General features: G+C 41.2%; 1 protein-coding gene across 1 annotated transcript; it reads right to left on the reverse strand.

Moving 5' to 3' along the window:
• Positions 1–9,128: 9,128 nt before the first annotated feature.
• Positions 9,129–18,149, reverse strand: COMMD6 (COMM domain containing 6). Its single transcript, XM_054056912.1, has 7 exons — positions 18,051–18,149; positions 15,837–15,895; positions 14,976–15,041; positions 14,747–14,823; positions 13,318–13,486; positions 11,738–11,890; positions 9,129–10,703 (listed from the first exon to the last, which is right to left on the reverse strand). Exons 1-7 carry the CDS (start codon positions 18,091–18,093, stop codon positions 10,653–10,655), a joined length of 618 nt encoding a protein of 205 aa, XP_053912887.1. The 5' UTR covers positions 18,094–18,149; the 3' UTR covers positions 9,129–10,652.
• Positions 18,150–22,007: the final 3,858 nt, after the last annotated feature.

Consider the following 22,007-nt stretch of genomic DNA (forward strand, 5'->3'; position numbering starts at 1 on the left):
CATACTCAGTGAGACTTATTTGAATTGTTGGTAGCCTGCCATTGATTTCTGTTGACTAAATAAGCATTAGATGCAAAATCTCTTAAAATAAGCTATGCAGTTAACTCAAAGTAAGAAAATGCCTCTGAACACTTTGAATTCAATACGCTTGTCAATGGAGTTCTACAAGTAAAGACAATTTTTCCAAATAAAATGGATAAGAATATTTTCCTTTTGTTTATCAAAGGAAGTATGTTTTGTTCATTAAGACAATACCTTGATAATGTATTCTGTTTCTGTACAGGGCACCACAGCAGTTATTTCATTTATCATAGCTAGATCACCAGTTCAGGCTCAGTGTTAAAGCATTTAAACCTGTGAAATGGTAAGCAACCACAGTTCTCAGTAATTTCTTAGAAGCAGAGAGACTTCAGCATCTCACATGATCAGACTCTTAATTGCTAGTAATTATCCATCCCCTTAAGCTTTATAGCCACAATTTTAATTGCAGAAAAAATATTAAGTTATTAGAGGAGCTGTTGACTTGACTTTACAATCCTATAATTTATGCTTAACTTCAACCAACTTGGACTAGAGTACTTTATATATGCCCTGTAGTTAGAATTGCTTCTCATCCTATTGGTTTTCCAAGAATGCTCTCACTTAACTCTCTGGGATTTCAAAGTCCACTACAGCACTTGCATTATTTTTAGCTAGTCAAAGTTTATTTTACTGTTAGATTACCTTTTAGTAATATCTGAGATACAGACATTTTTACTTAAGAAAACATTTTTCTTGATTTAAACTATGCAGTCTTATCTGAAGACTCTAATGAATTAACTTTTGCAAATATAATTGAAGCATTAGAAAGTAAGTCCGGTAGGCTGGGCACATTACCAAGGTTTTGAACTTTAGCTGCTGGAGAAACTCTGGTGCCTCCTTTATTAAGTGTGTAAAAACATAACCAGAAATAATGAAAACTGTGTTTTCACATAGAGGTTATAATAGTTTAAAATATAATGTCAAAGGTTTGAGTAAGACAGATCAGTCTTGTAGAGATACCTGTCCGTAGCAGGAGACACTCACTGTGATTTGTACACAAAACAATGATGAAAAATTAATCTGATGGAGATTGGATGGTTTGGGTTTTTTTCCTTCTCAAATGGTACTAATCTTTTTTTGATCATAATGACAGATTTTCATTTGTTCTGCCAATAAGAACCACTCCAAAACAAATTTAGAGGAACTGGAATGAGCAGTGTTCGTAAGAGTATAATCTCTAGCTAGACATTTCATAAACATCTCTGGAACTTTAAGCAAACCACTACCTTTTATGTCTGTGTTCTGTTTATTGTTATTCACTGATTAAGAGAGACAATGCATTGAATTATTATATTTGTTTTCAAATAAGCATTTGATTCTGAAACAGATTCTTGTCATTTTTCCATGTAACAGTCATCCCATGACACTTTCTGACCCAGCAAACATTGAATCTAGTGAAGAACAACAATGCTTTTTGATTAAAGCTAAGTTTTAATCTCAAGTCCTGTGTGCTTACATGTGATCAGAGCATCTTTCCAGGTGAGAACATTTGCCATTTTATTTTTTTTTTTAAGGTTTCTCCCCCCAAAAAATATTAGATAAGCTTACTAAAATCCCCTGTTCTTGAGATAATACAGGGTGTAGTGGCTGTTAGCAGCTCAGGCCAGTTGCAATGGAGATAGAACAACTTCTGCAACAAGAACTTCCACATTCCCAATTATTTCTGCTTTTATATAAAGGAGACGTTTACTTTCCTACTATTCCCCAACCACTGCAGTAACATATAAAGAATACAAAAAAAAAAAATGAGGAAGAAGAGAGCACTGCAGCTGCTGGAGTCTTTCCCTGGCAGTGCTCACTACCCCCACCTCATTTTGTGATTTGGAAGGGATCCTGGTGCTCTCCAGAAATGGAAACTAAGACAGGATTTATAGTCATCACCAAAGCTAAAAGAAACATCTAGAATTACAGAATCATAGAATGCCTTGGGTCGGAAGGAAGAGTTTGGCTCAGTGCTGGGTCCAGTTCTGCTCAGTATCTTTATCAATGATCTGGATGAAGGGATTGAATGTACCCTTAGTAAGCTTGCGGATTACACTAAGCTGCAAGGAAGTGTCTATCTGCTTGAGGGTAGGGAGGCTCTACAAAGGGATCTGAACGGGCTGGATCAATGGCCTGAGACTAAGGGGATGAGGTTAAACAAGGCCAAGTGCCAAGTCCTACACTTGGGACACAACAACCCCATGCAGTGCTAAAGGCTTGAGGAAGAGTGGCTGGAAAGCTGCCTGGCCAAGAAGGACCTGGGGGTGTTGGTCAACAGCTGACTGAACATGAGACAGCAATGTGCCCAGTAGAAAAAGAAGGCCAATGGCATCTTGGCTGTATCAGATACAGCATGGCCAGCAGGACAAAGGAAGTGATTGGGCCCTGTACTCAGCATTTCTGAGGCCGCATCTTGAATTCTGTGTTGAGGTTTGGGCCCCTCACTAAAAGAGACACCAAGGTCCTGGAGCATGTTCAGAGAAGAGCAATGAAGCTGGTGGCGGGGCTGGAGAACAAGTTTTACAAGGACCAACTGAGGAAACTGGGCTTGTTTAGCCTAGAGAAAAGGAGGGTGAGGGGAGATCTTATCACTGTTTACAACTACCTAAAAGGTGGTTGTGGAAAGGTGAGTGTTGGTCTCTTTGCCTAAGTAATAGGTGATAGAATGAGAGGGAATGGCCTCAAACTGTGCCAGGGGAGGTTCAGATTGGAAATTAGGAAAGAAAATCCTCCCTGTAAAGGGTCATCAGGCACTGGTAGAGGCTGCCCAGGGAGGTGGTTAAGTCACCATCCCTGGAGGTATTTAAAAGGCGAGTAGATGAAGTGCTTAGGGATATGATTGAGTAGCAGACAGGTACGGTTGGACTTGATGATCTCAAAAGTCTTTTCCACCCTAGTGATTCTATGATTCTATGAACCTTTACACGTCATACAGTCTGACATCCCTGCAGGAGCAGGGAGATCCTCAACTAGATGAGTTTTCTCAGAGCCCTATCTAACCTGACCTTGTATGTCTCCAGGAATGGGGTTTTCACAGCCTATCTGGGCAACCTCTTCCAGTATTTCACCACCATCATTGTAAAGAATTTCTTCCTTAGAGCCAGTCTAAATCTACCATCCCTTAGTTTAAAACTATTACTCCTCCTGTCAAAACAGGCCTCACTAAGCAGTCTGTCCTCATCTTTCCTATAGGACCCTTTTATGTACTGGAAGGCAGCTCTAAGTTTTCTTTGGAGCCTTCTCTCCAGGCTGAACAGCCCCTACTGTCTCAGCCAGTTCTTGTATGGGAAGTTCTCCAGCCTTCAGATCATTTTCGTGGCCTTTGATATTATACCGTAAATATATTATTACAAAGGATGAACCACAGGCTAGAAAGGTTAGCAGATCTGTAGTGGAGTGCAGAATAATATAGAATAGAGAAGCTTTGGAAGGCAAGAGTACTGCAACTTCAAAAGTCACAAATTGTACGTCTTTGAAAGGAAAATGTAAATAATGTTAAGACTTCAACAGTGTATTACTACTAAAAACGTTATTACAACTTCACAACTCAGTACTGTATGTCTGGTAATCATAGAGTGGGTTGGGTTGGAAGGGACCTTGAAGACCATCCACATATCCCAGCATAGCAGTGATTCATGCGAGACACACTTATATTCTTGTTCTCACTTCAAATGTAAATTTTAGCACTCCTCTCAAGTTTCGTACGTGGCTGCAGCACCCAGTACTTGCTGGTTCAGAAGCATCACTGGGAAGCATCACTGTCTTGCTTTAGTTTGGTCAAGCTCTCAGATGTTTAAAAACCCACCTGTAACCTGGCTAATACACAGTAGTGATGACCTTCTGACCGCATTAATGGGCAACAGAAAAATCCTTTACAGCTTCTGTTATATTCAGTAGATGCTCCAAGAACATCAGAACATTACTTTTCAGATTCAGAAGTATTTCACAGGGGAATTAAGCAACAGGGCCACTTGGCATAAAGACACTGAAAACTAGACTGCCTAACAAAATACGGAAGAAGGATTTTAGAGTGGTTAAACTGCACAAAAACCTTGGATACAGAAAATGCAAATGTTTATTTTATGAATAAAATACAGATCTAGAAAAATCTATTTGAGAGATGTATAAGCAAGGAGAGAATGTGGAAGGACAACAGGCCCCAACAGAAATGTAACATGATACTATTTATCCAAGGCGTTTGAACACCTCCAGGGCAGAGTTACCCTGGAGTGTTCAAAAAGCACTTAGACATGGCACTTCAGGACATGGTGTACTAGGCACGCTTGTGTTGGGCTGATGGTTGGTCTTGATGATCTTAGAGGTCTTTTCCAACCTTAATGATTCTATGATTCTGTGAAAGAGCAAGTTATAACACGAAAATGTGAGTATAATTGAATCCTTGCTTTAAGCTACTGCAAATATACAATGTATGGTATATATTCTGTTCTCATTAAAAGGCTGAATGTTGTTTATCTCACTGGAAATCTTTACACTAGTCTTTTTAATAATTAACACACAAGATAAGAGTAATTCTCTACAATGTAAGAAGTAGGATGGAACTTACGGTGCCAACGACATGTACAGTTCCAGACAGAAGCTACACAGGGACAAAACCAGAAGTCCTTATCCCATTGTCAGCGCTCTCTGTGGATTACTGTGTGTTAACACTATATGTAGCAGTGCCACCTGGTGACTGATGCTATAACAAAGTCCTCTTAAAACACTATATAGCACAGTAATTTATTTTATGAAGGAATAGAATTTTCCTTGTTTTTTAATACGCACATTAAAGCTTACTGTTCCATTGTTCAGCATCTGAAGTACCAAACTGACACTGAAATTTCCAATTTCTAAATCTAGCAGTAATGTAAACATTAATTACTTGTAAACAATGGCACCTGAACATATTGAACAGAAATGGTTCTCAAGTTAGGGCAGCTAGACCATAACTAGCCATGGGAGGAAAATGCAGCACAGGGAAGAGGAAACCCAGAAAAACTAAAATGAGCCTTCATGGTGAAGATCAGCAATCTCAGCTTCCTTACTTTCTCAGTGTCACAAAGTCATAAATAACTAACAGACATTTCATAGAATCAGAATCATTGAGGTTGGAAAAGACCTCCAAGATCATCAAATCTAACTCTCAGCCCAACAGCACCATGCCTACTAAACCAAAATGACACATCTACACATTTTTCTCACACCTTCTCTTCTTTCTCCACTTCCCTGGGCAGCCTGTTCCAATACTTCACCCCCCTTTTGGTAAAGACATGTTTCCTTATATCCAATCTAAACCTCCCTGGCACACCTGAGGCCATTTCCTCTCATCCTATTACTTGTTACTTGGGAGAAGAAAGCAGCATCCACCTTGCTATAACCTCCTTTCACGTAGTTGTAGAGAGCAATGAGGTTTCCTCTCAGCCTCATCTTCTCCAGACTAAACAATTCCAGTTCCCTCAGCTGCTCCTTGTAAGACTTGTTCTCTAGACCCTTCCCCAGATCCATTGCCCTCTTCTGGACCCACTCCAGCTCAATGTCTTTCTTGTACTGAGGGGCCCAAAACTGAGCACAGGATCCGAGCTGTGGCCTCACGAACACCAAGAACAGGGGGACAATCCCTTCCCTAGTCCTGCTGGCCACACCATTTTTGATCCAAGCGAGGATGCTGTTGGACTTTTTTGGCCACCTGAGCACAATGCTCACTCATACATTTCCCAGTAAGTCAGTTCAAATAGTAGGTCATTTCTCCACCTTCCTTCAGAACAGCCTTGGAAACAAGGGTCAGGAAAGCTTTCAAAGCATCCAGGACTAGAGAGAGAGTACTGAGCATCACCCCTCTGACACATACACTTCTTCATGCACTCAAGCACCAACAGTGGGACTGGATGAGGATGTATGGACAGTGCTGTATGGGAGAAGCAAAAGTAAAGGAAACTTTTGGTCAAAATTTCAGTGACAAGCAAATCCAGTTGTTTATAAAGTAACCATGGCTCAGGAAGGAAGGACTGTAGCAGCATCTTATTTAACAAATTAATAAAATCAACTACAATCACCTGCAAAAGTTCCCGTCTGAGATGGCACACAGCTGCACACAATGCTGCCAACATTCAAAGCAATTCCACAGATGATTTTCCAAAAGGTTGTCAAGGACATCTCTTGGTTTGTATCTTCTACTAACAAAAAAAAGGGTTCCTTTGAGCACCAACTTGATCTGTGGGATCTCTTCGTTGTAAGCCTCAGTCAATAACTAAAAAGTTTCCATTGCAGATTTCTTCAGTATCACAAGAAATGTTACTTCACTGTTCACTGTTGCACACTGCTATTTTACGACTGAGGGTAAGAAAACATCTGTATTTGAACATGCATCCACTCATACTGAGTGAAGTGATTGAGCTGAACCTTGTCTCGCTGTGACAGGTTAGAGCATGTTTTGTAACTATCTTTTTGTCTCCCTCTACCCCCCCCAATGCTGGTTCTTGAGCAATAAGGTTAGTCTCATTTTTTTGTCAGACCTCATACGTCATGTACTGACCTGGACAGATCTGACTGCCTGAGTGAATGCCCAGTAAGCCAGCAGCACAATCAACAGGCATAGGACATTTTATTAAAAGTCTGCTTGGGAAATGAGCACTAAACAATCAACCACAGGGTAAGGGATAGGGTACAGGCTACCAAATTTTAAGTATCTACCACTGTGGCAAAGGTTCTTCAGAGTTGGGGCATTGTTTGTTGCAGGGAGATTAAATGACTCTGGTGCTTTTGTGTGTTCTTCTAGTACCCGCAATGGCTAAACAGAAGAACCTTCTCATTATACCCACAGTTAAAAGAGTAATAAAACATTCAAATATAACAGGGAGCAGGGCAGGCAGGAAGAAGAAATGGCATTCTTCTTGTCCCCCAATTGATCATCTCTCTACCTTTGTTATTAATTAGTCCAAGCTGATATACCTTCAGGTGTTCAAACAGAGAGTGAAGGCTTGAAAACGGGAAGGTAACAAAATAAATGGGGATGCACTCACAGTGAACAACAAGGCTACATGACTTTAAGATGTGATTAAAGAAAGGCAGTACAATTTTGTGGAAGCAGGAACAGAGATATGCTTTCGCTTTGGCCATGACTAGGCAAAAGCGTGCAGAAGCTAAATATATGAAGCACAGACATTACTACGGCCACTTGTGCGCTCCCTTCTGTGGGCTTTTCAGCATTTTTCTAAAAATTGCTTTCTGCAAGTGGGCTGGTGTGTTTGAAACAAATGCAACATGTGATGAACATGACAGACAGACATTGCTAGGAGATTCATTATTCCCTCACTTCTGTTTGTTTACTGTGTAAGAGCCTTTTCCCCCTGGCCCCTCTTCATCTTTCCTTTTGCTCTGTTCCAGGCAAATGTTGAAAAGAAGCATTGTTTACTTGTCTCCTAAACACAATTAAGGAAAGAAAACCACTTGAATGCAATGTCCTGCAAAATTTCATTAATCTCATGTGCCCTCTGCCTCTTCCTCATTCAATCTACTTACAGCTAGACAAAATGTTAATTCATACAAGTAATCCTTGAAGCCTGCAGTTGTGCCTCAGCTCCCTGGTATTCCCTGGTTTCTCCCAAGCACAGAGAAAGACTGCAAATGTCTGAACTTCATCCTAATTTAGTAAAGAAAGAAGTTTAGTTATAGTCTAGTCCTGAGCTAGTCGGGCACTGGAACAGGCTGCCTAGGGAGGTGGTTGAGTCACCTTTCCTGGAGGTGTTTAAAGGACAGGTGGATGAGGTGCTGAGGGGCATGGTTTAGGGATTGATAGGAATGGTTGGACTCGATGATCCAGTAGGTCCTTTCCAACCTAGTGATTCTATGATTCACCCACTATAGTGTTTATAAGAGACTTTCATGCAGTAGTCTTGAAACAAAATACAGACCATCTTTCTTTGTTACTTCTATGTTTAATGACTGTGGACATAACAAAAATATTTGTTATACAATTTTGTATCAACCAACAAGTAGAATTCGGAACACGCAAGGACTTCGCATTCTCTATGAAAAGATCTGGTTTCGGCACATACAGACGAACAAGTCAACAGCTTGTTTAAATATGTTAATATTGCTACCCTGAAAACTGTTAGGTTTTGAGTTTGTTTGTTTTTTAAAAAGTACTTAATTCTGCCATTACTCAGTATAGGAATTCCTACCGATAGCGATCAGGACAAATCTCAGAAGTTTGAATACATAGCCAACTCTTAATCACATCTCCTAGACATTCATAAACACCTCTGAAAATTCTCAGACAGTAAACCGGTATAGCACACATGCCCAGGCATCTTCCAACCATAGTTCCATCATGCTGGAGTTAATGGATAGTTTTTAAATACCCCTGAATATTTCTAGAATATCTGACTTGAAAAATATAACACCTTTCAAAGGCTGCCAACTTTCTCCTCTTGGTGATGGACCAAGCAAAACAGTACCTGAAAGCTTCTTCATTACATTCCAGCATCTACTAAATTATTGTTTCTAGAATTCAAGATGTAATTAATGAAATATTATTTTCCATCCAGTTCCAAGGAAGGCACAAGTATTTCCAGCTACCTGAAGAATTTAAGTGCATTAGAACAAATGGGAAGTCTTTGTAAGGCTCCAGTTTTACTAGAAAACATATTCTTTTTCTGGAACTCTTGCATTGATGTAAACCAATTAATTCACTGCCAACGCATGGCAATGTTTTCCAGTTATAGCAGCCTTACACTCTGACTTCTGCTAATTAAAAAGAAATCACCTGGTCATATCCCTTCTCCATGCACAGAAAGATGATTTTTTGCACTATATTCAGCCCTGAGCCCTTGAAGGCAGAGAAGGGAACAGGCAAATGGGAGATCTGTTCCCAATACCACTTTGTGACATTCCATTGTGAGGGTTGCAGAAAAGAGCAATCTGCTCTCCCCAGACATCTCAGACTTCAGCAGCCCAGAGGAGGCATCATCCAGATCAATGCCAAGGCCCAAAACATTTACTATCTTTTGTTGAAGCCAACAATGTTTCACTTGTTGGGCTTCTAACAACTCCAAGTACTGTAGTGAGGATGTGTCTTTATTGAAAGGATTGCAGTGCATAGCACACACAACGTGCTACATTCTATTTTCATGACACAAAATGGCAGGCATAGCCTGCATCAACAACTTTCAGCCAGCTTCTAAACAAGGTTAGTGAAAAAAACCCCAAAATGTCAAACAGAAAGGCAGATATTGTCACTTAAGGGTGCCTGAAATCACTTGAGGATCTGTCCCAGCAAAACTGGTTCTCAGTCTCTATCATTCTGAAGTTGCAGCATGAACTTCAGTCTGCTTTATCAGTATGAACGGTTTCTCTTCAGATTTACTTGCTTTACTCCACCACCATCACATCTTGAAATGCAATAATATTGTTTTTATTACCTCTCACTATATTTGCAGTTGGCATTATGTTTATGCAAAATTCAAGAAGAAAAAAAACCCAAACCAAATGAACAAAAAAGAAGAGAGCATGCAACCACACTGGATTTACCACTCTCTCTTTGGGAATGTCCTCATTCTCCTTCAGAATCAGAGTCAAAATTTTGCTGGTTAGGACATTCTCGAGAGCAAGAGTGACCAACATGGTCCAGTGGGCTCCTGCCACGCAGTACAATGACAAGCAAAGAAATCTTGTGGACCTTTATTGTCGTCTTTTCTCTGATGTGCTTTGCTAAGACTACAGCCTGAGTTTTTAAGTTTTCTCTTGGCTTTTGTAGTTCAGAAGCTGGAGTGAGGCAAGTACATGAATACTATAATTTAATTAGAAAGCAGACTGCTGATCAACATCAAGCCCAGTGCCACAGATGAAAGCTGGATTAAAATGCAAAGGCAAAATGTATTTAAAACGCATTTGAATTAAATTCACCTTTCTACCTTTATTTAAGATTAGCCTCTGGGCTTCATTTTAGAGAGTAAGTTTTGGGTTTCCAGAAAAGCTTAATGCATTAACACATTTTTATAAGCCAAGGTGGTGGGAAATAAGTATTTGAAATAAACAAGCTGTTAGGACAAGTACATTGTCCAGTTATTAAAAGAGGAGTGGAAGTCAGATCTGCAAATACCTGCAGCTAACTATGTGACACTGCAATTCTGCAAGAGTAACTGTATGCTTTTTACCAGTAACTTCATATACGCCATATACTTAATATTACTGTTGTGTGCAGGCACACGTCAATTTTACAGATAGAAGTGTTAACACTGGATTTACACTTCTCTCATTGTTAACTTCCCATGCAAGATTTTCAGGTGTCTTTCCACACTCCAGAGTTAAATGTGTAGTTTCTTACACAATTTCTTACTCTTTGATGTTAGAAAGTCTACAGCGATGCTTCTCCATGCACATCTGAATCTTTTGTCCACCCAAATGAACAAAACCGAACACATTTTCATAAACACTGCAGAGTTGGCTTCAACTATTCAAAAGCGAAGAAATCTTCACAGCAATGCAAGGATACATACCTTGCTGAACAACGGCACTTGATTGCCTGTGCAGAACGTAAAGTTTACTTGATCCAAGTCTGTCCAGAATTTCAGTGTAAATAAGAGCTCTCTTCAAACTGTTTCAAGAACAGCTGCCATTTCCTTGAACTGTCTGAAGAAGTTCTAAAATGCAAGAGTTAAGATAAATTTCAGTTGCTTGAAGAAAAGGTCAACCCGTAGTACAAACCAGCACGTTAGACAAAAATGAAAATCCATGTTTCTCACATTCCCCCCTTTCCTCCAGCTACAATTTTCAGCTTGAAGTGAAAGTTTACACTTTTCTTTTTGTGGGCTGGTTGGCAATTGGGCACATTCATTATTAAATCTACACAGGTGATGCGTTATTTGTGTGGGTTTGCCTGTTTATGGGAGGCAATACTATGCAAGAAATCCAAAGTAATTCTCATGCTACAACAAAAAAAACACCAAAAAGCCTTCTTGTGCACGTTTCTATTCCCAGCTGAAATTATCTAGGCTTCTCACGCATAGTATTCATTTCTTATAATAGTTAAAAAACAAATTATATTAGAGGTTTCAACCAGAACGAACACATTTCACAACACAAGGACTTAGAATATCCTTCTCAAATTCGTTCCAGTGTAACTCCAAGGATTTACCTGTAAGCACGTACAATATTCTAAGCTGTGCATTTGCTCTTTAGTGACAACAGAACTGCCACATTTCTGCACAATTAAACAAAGTTACGTAAGTTCACAGATGAAGGCATAGCAATTAAGAGCCAGTGACAAAGCAGCCTGACCTCCATTCCTAATCATCAGCAAATGTTAGGCTTAACCCAAGCTTTAGATTTTGAGGCTAGGGAACTGTTCCCTAGATTTTGAATATTCCTCTTTTAACAAGGCAGAGCGACAGCTGACAAGAAAGGTCTAAAAGTCCTCAGTTGTTAGCTTATTTGTAAGAGAGCAGAGTGATGACTGCTAAATTAACATTTTTTGCATAAGTGATGTGGAACTAAATGCTGTGCAATAAGTACTTAGCTTCAGCGTTTTAAATAATTATTAAATGCTTCAACTTCTAATGACTGTATTAGTAAATAAGCACCCCACGTGTGTGCATCATGGTCTACAGTTGCTCCTTTACAATAAAGGTCAGTGTTGTTTTTAAGAGCATGAATCAAGTAACGCTGATTTACAGACCTGGAACTGTGGGATTGTCATTTCGAAAGACTTGTATGTTATTTGTCCTGAAGGGTCTGCCACTTTTAGCATCACTGTAACATAAGGGAACTTCAGAGACCTGCAGGAGTCAGAGCTCGTTGCAACACCCAGTTTCCACTTCATATCAACAAACTACAAGGGAGAAAATAATCGGAAACAGAGTTAATGGAAGATCTAGCCTACTATTGCTGTTCTGTTGGATGGATGTTTTACAGACAACATGGGACACCTAGAGCTCCTATCCAAACAGGAAACAATCATACAAACTCAGATATTATTTTCAATTAAAAAAACCTGCCCTTCCTTTAAGGTGTATGTGTGTGGAGGGAAACAATCTTATGAGTTACTTCACTTAATCTGCTTTCCTTATTCAGTTACTGTCAATGTTCAGGTACAGTCTATTTCAAGAAGTTACAGTAGTAGAAGCATGAGTTCACCTGGCTTGTATATAACTCATGCTTCTGTCATGGGTTGGTTTAGGGGTTTTTTGAAGTTTCTAAATCAAGTGGAAACATAAAAACCTCAGACAGAGCACAAAAAATTTTATAATAGCAATAATGGAAATAAATTAATGCATTTCAGAACTGTCTTTTAGGTAAAAGTACATCATAAATACATTTCAGACAGGTAAGTTATCACTTTTAGCCTTTTATGATAGAACTGTTGAATGAAGAGGTTAAAAAAGCCTTTAAAAGCTTATTGTCGAGATTTTTTTTCTAACTCCGTACTTTTAAACCACTGTTGATAGAAAAAAGATCCTAAAAGGCAAATATCCTCTGTCTTATCTTTTTCAAAAAGGGAATGCTGGAAATTGACAGGAAGTATCTTTAAAAGTTTAAATTTAAGGGAGACAAAGAATAAAACAATCAAGTACTGCTGTTATCAGCTCTAAAGAACACTTCAAATTACATGTAAGCCAGATCAACATAAACAACTAGTTTCACACAACTGTTGTCTACCACCCTGACTGCCACTCACTTTCCCTAATAATACTATGAAGCATTAATTTTTAAAAAGGTATGAAATGTGCTTTTATGATCCAAACTGTCAACACAGAATCATAGCATAGTATGGGTTGGTAGGGACCTTAAAGATCATCCAGTTCCAACCTCCCTGCCATGGGCAGGGACATCCCACTAACGCAGGCTGCCCAATGCCCCATCCAACCTGGTCTTGAACACCTCAAGGGATGGAGCAGCCACAACCTCCCTTGGCAACCTGTTCCAGTGTCTCACCACTGTCATGGTGAAGAAATTCTTCCTACTGTCCAGTCTAAATCTGCCCCTCTCCAGTTTATACCAGTTCCCCCTCGTCCTGTCACAAGCCTTTATGAATAGCCCCCCTCTGATCTCTCTAATAATATTAGAAAACTGTTCAGCATTTAGATTACCTTTATTGAATACATTTAATTATCTGGGTAGACATTTGGCAACATCTATAAGAAAGTTTTCAGCAGTCAAGATACCATCACATGCGTGGCAATACAACATATACAACGAAGCACTGACATTACTGAGAAGTTAACAGATTGCTCAACTGCACCTGGGTCATTTAGTTACCTGCCCCACTGTGGCCATACTTGTTGCATCTTCTGATACACTAATGGATTTGCCCCGTTCATTCCATACGTGACGAATAACTTGAACCGCATGTTTTGGCAGTGTGCTGACTGCATTGCCCAAGGTGGTGACAAGTTCTTCTGTACAGAGACTGTTTCTCGCCGCTGTGCTATAGGTATATCCAAAGAACACTGAATCAATATAATTTAATGACATTTCTCACTCTACTCCAAACAGGCTTTTTTTTTTTTAATTTCTGCTTTATGCTTTTATGTACTTCACAATAATCAAGCAGCTTATGATTTTTTTATTTCCTGGAATATTTCACTAATCTTTTGTATCCGCATACAAAAACCAACATGACTCGACTTTTAATGTGTCCTAATACATTTTGCTGGGCTTGCACAACATGCAACACTAAAACAAAAATAATTATGGACTCCAAGCGCTATTGCAACTGAAAAAAGTCATAATGCTGTGGAAGATGTTTGCATAGAGCAGGTAAACAATATTATTATTCTAGAAACAAGGCAGTTCAATTAAACATTTAGGAAAGATCATTTAAGTATCACCAAAAGGCAAGTAAGATAATCATATAATTGGTACTAACAGGAGTGAAATGATACAATAAGTGTTCGATTGAAAAGGCAGTGTCTAAAGGAAAACTGCCACTTGATTTCTTCTACAGAAATAGGAGGAAAAAAAAAGTTCCACCATAGGTTTGTTTATGCAGATTCACTCCTGTTAAAGAGACAATAAAAAAAAAAAACCCAAGAAAAAAAGTTGGTCCTCCAAGTAGCATGGTCTAATATAATTTTAAGGTGTTATGTTTTACAGTGAAAATAATAGCTTAAGTTTCTACTGGTATATTTTCTCCAGTCAAACTAATCTTACATATTTATGTTTACATACTAGATATCAAAAGAACAAGCAAGATCTTGAAAATGTTACCTTTCTGAAAATAGAAAAACTTTTCAGCCAAACAGTAGCTGAAAACACTACCTAAAATCTCTATCACAGCAGAGTTCATTACAGAACTGCGTGCCCTTCAAACAGGCACAAATGCTGGTTTCCAGTCTCTAAGAAACATGAAATTTTTGGAACTTCCTTCTTCAAAGAAAAGGCACAGCTGACTTAGCTTTAGAACTGAGCTTTACTTAGTCTTTTATTTCACCAGTAGTTCTAAAGCTTACAGAGAAGATCTCAGAAAAAAATTTCCTCTCTTTATGAGACTATCAAGTAACTACACATTTTTTAAGAGCATAAACTAAGCCCCAAGGGTTTTTTTTGTGTACCGAGTTACAAACTTTTGCCTTTTTCCCCCCATCAGTTCATTTAATACCCATATTTGATGTCACTTTTTAATACCACTATAAGTTAGGGTGGAGGTAAAAAACACATAGGCCAAGGTAAATTATTTTGTGCTTACCTAAACAGAAAGGAAATAATGTTAGCTATTTTTTCCAGATCACCAACAGTAATCTCAATCCCAGATGTCTGCATTCTCTAAAAACAGAATGTTCACAATTACAAATAATAATAAATTTTGCATTAATAAAAACCTCTTCATGTATACACACACAAAAAGTTACTCTGAGAATCTATCTTTTACGGTTTGCTTATAACTACTGCTTATAACTACTAGCATGCTAACTTACCTGACACAGTTCAGCTGTATTTACACCTGGGATCTTATGGTTCAGATGCTGAATTATTTGTTCACACTGTAAAGAAAACAAGTTTGCAAATATTCTTAATGCAAATTTTAATATACAAGACAAAGCAAGTTTGACTACTCAGAAAACAGGTTAATGCAAAAATGGACAACAGGAGGATGCTTTAAATGCAGAGTGAAGTCAATGAAATGACTGATTTTAAAATTACATCAAATTCAAGAAAAGCAAATAAACTCAGTCAAGACTTTTAGTTACTACCTCTCTAGCTACTCCTACTTAACATACCATTTCATACTAATTGAACAATGCACACTACAGTAAACAAGCTGAATGTTTGCTAGACAAGCCAGCTTGGTACCTCACTTAGATTAAAGGCAAAAATACATTTCAAAATGCTTCTGTGATAAAAACACAGACCTCAGCAGGACTGGTCCATTATGAGTCATGTAAATCTAAGCCATCACATACATAAGATTCCCTTTGTAACAGACAAAAACCAGAAGAGCTTAAACAAAGTATTCCTAGAAACAAAATGTGACAGAAACACTTCCACATCCCATTTATCAAAGAATCATTAAGGTTGGAAAAGACCTCCAAGATCATCAAGTCCAACTGTCAGTCCAACATCACCGTGCCTGCTAAGCGATGTCCCAAAGTGCCACAATTACACATTTTTGAACACTTCAGGTAAGGAGACTCCACCACTTCCCTCAGCAGCCTCTTCAAATGCTTCACCACTCTTTCAGTAAAGAAATTTTTCCTAATACACAATCTAAACTTCCCCCGGTGCAACTTGAGGCCATTGAGGCATTTACTTATGAGGCATTTATTGCCTGTACTTACCAGTTCTGCAAAAAAGTCTTGAGGTATTAAATCAATCTTATCTGCTGTACCATCAACATCTGAAAAATACAAGCAGTAGTGATCAGAAGCAAACCTTCAAAGTGTTATAGAAATAAATATAATCTTGCTCTGACTAATCCCTAGGTATCCCACATACATTTCCCTTAAAAGCCAAGCTTTCTTTAAGGGAGTCATTCCTGAATTTCATTAGTATAACCTGCTCACAGTATTCCAAGTCAAACACAATCAACTCAAAGGCTTCCGACCAAGTCTATGCAACCACAAAGCCTGGCAGTCCCTGACCCTGTGAAGCAGAAATGCCAGCAAATAAACTCTCAAAGACTCATTTTGGAGTTTTAGAGAGCAAGTATCCTTTTAATGCAAGCCTGGGTAACATGAAGGAATGATCTCCATCAAATATGTGCAACGAGACAAATGCTGGTTACAGAATATATTTCCCACTTATATGCCTAAGTATTAATTTTCCCAGAAATCTTATGCATGTTCTATTACCTTCCAAGAACAAATTTTAATGCTATTACAAACTTCACAACAGTCAAATCTCCTGCTAATTTGGAGTTGGCTCCAGCTCTCCATCTGACCTTGCATCTGATACAGGGAAAGGCTGCAAACAAATGTGATTATAGAAAAAGACACATCTGCTCAGCACAGATCACATTAACACAAGACGTAACAGTGTCTGGAAAAAGACTATTTCAAAAGCCATGCTACAAAAAAAAATCCACATGCTATCAGAGGGATATTCTGTCTTAACTTCCAAAAAACACAGTTGCTTGGATGAACGTAACTCTACTTCAGATTAAATCAAAGATATTCCGCTTTTTGTAATAGTAACTACTTCTTGTATCAGCTACTTATATCAACAGTGTGGATGCTGTGACACAAAAAATCTTTGATATTTTTTAAAAGTTAAGACAGAATACCTCTCCAATAGCATGTTTTCTCTAAAAGTGTTTTTTCCAGACACTGTTTATTGTTTGGAGACGATAACGCCTCGTGTGCAATATGATCTGTGCTGAACAGATGTTTCATCTTTAATCACCTCTGTTTGCAGTGCTTCCCTACCTCAAATACAAGGTCAAGCAGACAGCTAATACCCGCTCCAAATTAATACGAGTTTTGACTGTTGTGAAGTTCATAATAACATTATAATTAGTCCTTGGAAAGTAAGAGAACATGCATAAGACTTCTGAGAAAAATGACACATATGCATGGAAGTGGGAAATATATGCTGCCCTAGCTCTTGCCCCATGGCATGTGACTGATGGAGATCACTCCCTCATGTTGCCCAGCGCCCATTAAAGGATGCTTGCTTTCTAAAACTCCAAAACGAGAGTTTATTTGCCGGCCTTTCCTGCCGCGCACCAGGAAGCCACCTCATCCCCACCTTACAGTACAACACCCACCGTTGCTCTCCCCGAGGCAGCCCAGCCCTGCCAAGCCCAGCTCACCCCCTTCCCGCTAAACCCATCACCGCTAAGCCCAGCCCAGACCCGCTAAGCCCAGCCGAAGCCCGGCCCCGCTAAACCCAGCCCAGACCCACTGAGCCCCGCCCAAGCCCAGCCCCCCTCTGCCAGGCCAGCCCAGCCCCGCACAAGCCCAAGCCCAAACCCAGCTCAGACCCACCCAAGCCCTGCCCAAGCCTAAACCCAGCTCAGACCCGCCCCGCCCCGCCTAAACCCAGCCCCAGCCAACCCCAAGACCAGCCCCGCCCCAACCCATCCACGCTAAACCCATCCCCGCCCAAACCAAGCCCAGCCCAGCTCTGCCAAGGTAGCCCAAACCCGCCCAAGACCAACCCAGCCTCACTAAGCCCAGCCCCGCTAAACTCAGCCCAGCCCCGCCAAGCCCAGGCCAGCCCAGGCAGCCCTAACAGCCAAGGCCAAACCCAGACAATCCCAGCCGCAGCTCAGCCAAGCCCAGTTCAAGCCCGCTAAACCCAGCCCAAACCCGCCAAGCCCCGCCCAAGCCCAGCTCCGACCCAAGCCCCACGCAAGCCCCGCCCAAGCTCAGACCTAACCCACCCCAAACCCATCAGGCCCCGCCCAGACCCAGCCCAAACCCGCCAATCCCAATCCCAGCCCTTGCCGGGCCCCACAGAGAACGCCTCGCCCCGGGCGGCTCAGCCTCTCGTCTAAGGAATCAGGAGGGGCCGCGCTCCTCCCCCGTCCCGGTCGCCTCCTGGCCCCTCACCCAGCGCCGCCAGCGCCCGCGCGGCTGCGGTCCTGCTGGCCATGGCCCCGCGCAGCGCCGAGGCCCGGCTTCCGCCGCACAGCGCCCGCCCCGCATTGGCTGCGAGAGGAGCCAGAACGAGGCAGGGGCGGTGGCCTCGCCTCTGATTGGCTGTCGGGGAGGAAGGGCGGGGCGTCGTGAGCGCCGCGGGGTTCCATAGGGTGGGTTGGCCTGTTCAGTACTATCTACCCCCTTCATGGGCGGTGTGAGAAACACTTATTCACTGGTCAAATATTGAAAAGCACAAAGTCTATAAGAAGGACGTTGAGGCTCTGGAGCGTGTCTAGAGAAGAGCAACGAAGCTGGTGAGGGGGCTGGAGAACAAGTCTTATGAGGAGCAGCTGAGAGAGCTGGGGATGTTTAGCCTGGAGAAGAGGAGGCTGAGGGGAGACCTTATTGCTCTCTACAACTACCTGAAAGGAGGTTGTGGAGAGGAGGGAGCTGGCCTCTTCTCCCAGGTGAGAGGGGACAGGACAAGGGGGAATGGCCTGAAGCAGTGCAGGGGAAGTTCAGACTGGATATCAGGAAGAAATTTTTCACAGAGAGGGTCATCGGGCACTGGCAGAGTCTGCCCAGGGAGGTGTTCGAGTTACCATCCCTGAAGGTATTTAAAAGGTGGGTAGACGAGGTGCTCAGGAACACAGTTTAGTGGCAGATAGGAATGGTTGGATTCAGTGATCTAAGAGGTTGTTTCCAGCCTAGTGATTCTATGATTCTAAGCATATCAAGAAAAATCTTGCAGCCCTAAGACAGGTTATATCTTGACCTGAAACAGCTGCATCTTACTAGACAGCTAAGCATACTAAGTATATCAATAAGTTCTTGTAACTCTAAGAGAGTGTTTATTCTTTAAGGTTATTTATCCGTGTCTGGAGATTGTCTGCACATTATGTCTTCATACAAGATAGTTTTATATGACAAGACAATTAAACACACAAACCAGCTGCAGCAAAACTTATCAATTAATTTTCAGAGCAGGGACACATTCCACTGGATCAGATTGCTCAAAGGCCTATCCAACCTGACCTCGAACACCTCCAGGGGTGGGGCATTCATGACTTCCCTGGGCAACCTGTGGGCTTGTTGTGATAAGACAAGGGGTAATGGTTTTAAACTAAAAAGTTTAGACTAGATATTAGGAAGAAATACTTTACTGTGAGGGTGATGAAGCACTGACACAGTTTGCCGAGAGAGGTGGTAGACGTCGAAACATTCAGGGTCAGGTTGGATGGGGCTCTGAGCAGCCTGATCTAGTTGAAGATGTCCCTGCTTACTGCAGGGGGGTTGGATTAGATGACCTTCATAGTCACCTTCCATTCTATCATTCTGTCCCTACACTCCATGATAAAGAGCCCCTCCCCAACTTTCCCATAGACCCCTTTAGGTACTGAAAGGCTGCTATAAGGTCTCCCTCAAGCCTTCGGTTCTCCAGGCTAAACAATCCCAGCTCTCTCAGCTTGTCCTTTTATCAGAGGTGCTCCAGCCCTGTGCTCATCTTCATGGCCTTGATGGTCTTGCTCTAATAGGTCCATGTCCTTCCTTTACTGAGGTCTCCAGGAGTTTGTCCTTTTTGAAGTGAACATCTTAAACAGATACAAGTAAAACTGGGACTGCCTTTAAGAGAATGTTTGGTCTCTTAAAATGCTCTCTGCAAGCAGTGGGTGGAAAAGGTCACCTGTGGATGGTGGCTCAGGGCTTGGCAGGAAAGGGCTCGCTTGTGCCTCACCTCAGACCAGCAGTGCCCTCCCACTGCAGCCCCCTGTGCTGGTCTAGACACTAACAATGGCTTGAGAAACAGAATCATCTAGGATGGATTTTGGGAATGCCAGGTCGAGTAACACCTTGTTTGCGCAACTGGTTGTTTACTCACTTTGACTTATTGTTCACTGAGTTTTTGTGGTGCTCCTTGTTACACTCTCTGGTACATAAATCATGGACTGTTCTGTGTGCGTGTGGCACATTTAGTGTATTGAACTCAGTACAGGCACACGGAGCGACCATACTTCATGCAGGTGTGTCATGGAATCGGCCTGTATACCTGCAAATAAACAGTGCAGTTCATGGGTGATTTGTGTAGATAAACTATGTCTTCAGTTTAATGGCAAAATGGCCATTTACTGTGAAACTACAGCTAGAACCACATTCGATGATCTTTGCATACTGAATTTCATGGAATAAAGTTTGGGATGTGGCTAGAGCCCCAACAGAATTCTGATTCTTCACCAGTTTCATCTTTTAAAAATAGCAAATATTCTTAGATTTCTCTAATAATTAGTTCTACATTTGTTTTTAGGATTTGGTTTTCTATATTATAATGTTATAGTGTCAGTATACAATCATAGAGCTATAGAATGGCCTGAGTTGGAAGGGACTCACAAGGATAGTCAAATCCAACTCCTGTCCCTGCACAGGACAACTCTAACATTCACACTATGTGTTGGAGTTGTCCAAATGCTTCTTGAATATTTTCAGGCTTGGCATGGTGACTACTTCCCTGGGGAGCCTGTTCCAGTGCTCCACCACTGACATATCCCTCCCCCTCTTGAATCTGCTGAAGAGAGCTGCTGCCTTGCTGAGTCGCAAGGTGGAGAGGGGCCAGATGGAGGTCTGGTGGCCACTCCACATCAGCGTCCATATCAAAGCCCACCTATGCAGCAAGGATGAGTAGGCAAGAGTGAGCCATTATGTTTCTGCCACTCGTTTACCTGTCAGGATGACTAAACTGGCACCCGGTCATCGCCTCCCTTATCAGATTTACACCAAAGCTACAGAATGAAGAGTCAAAGGAGATCCTCAAAACAAAAGTATTAATAAGATTTGTGAATAGAAATCTACATATGTTGCTCTTGGATGATTTAGACTATGAGTTTTTTGTGATGGAAACATCCTGATCTACCACCCTGGATTTTCTGGATTCCTACACATTGGTGGGGATTGCACTGACAGGAAGCAATCCACTGTGTCCCTTACCATTGGGCTCCACTGACAAAAGTAAAGGAGATGGGCCAACTGGTACCCTAGATGTTATCACTCCAGAACGGACTATAAGAGAATAAGAGGAGCAAGCCTTAATCAGAGTTCCCTCTCAGCTGGTCTGAGATCCCCCACTGATGTCAACAATCTACAAACACCAGAGCATTTGCAGAAACTTCACTCACAGCAACTTCTTCGAGGAAACATCTAAAGACTTTATCACCAAACTCCATACAGGTCATATGGTCCCTCACAAATCCTTATAGGATGCTAATATTGGTCTAGACTTAAGCTTATACTCTTGACTTAGAATTGTAATATAATAGGTAATAAACTAAATGTTTAAATACAGTTCTGGGCCCTACTCTGTCTCCCTTGGGGTGTGACAACCACCCTCTGAGTGAAGAACCTTTTCTTAATATCCAGCCTAAACCTGCCCTGGCACATCTTCCTGCCATTCCCTTGGGCCCTATCATTGGTTGCCAGAGAGATAAGATCAGTGTCTGCTCCTCCTCCTCCCCTTGTGAGGAAGCTGTAGGCTGCAATGAGGTCTCCCTTCAGTCTCCTCCAGGCTGAACAGACCAAGTGGCTTTAGCCATTCCTCATACGGATTCCCTTTTAAATTTCACCAACTTTGTGGTCCTCCTCTGGACACTCTCCAGTAGCTTCATATCCTTTTTGTACTGTGGCACCCAAATATGCACACAGTAGATCTATTGTAAGCTCTGTATCCAGAGCTGTAAAATACAACTTATCATGCAGTAGTGCTGGCTAGTTTAAAATTGTTTTCAATAAATGTTAATGAAAGAATTTCAAATATACTTCAGGAAAAGGATAATTATTTCGGAACATGGTGTGTGTTTATGAGCTTTATACATTTGTAGTCTGTCTGATTGCAGCCTCTCCCTTTTAAAGTATCTAATTAAATGCGCAAATGTTTTCAAG

The sequence above is a fragment of the Cuculus canorus genome, chromosome 1 (genome assembly GCF_017976375.1).
Source record: "Cuculus canorus isolate bCucCan1 chromosome 1, bCucCan1.pri, whole genome shotgun sequence".
Lineage (NCBI taxonomy): Eukaryota > Metazoa > Chordata > Aves > Cuculiformes > Cuculidae > Cuculus > Cuculus canorus.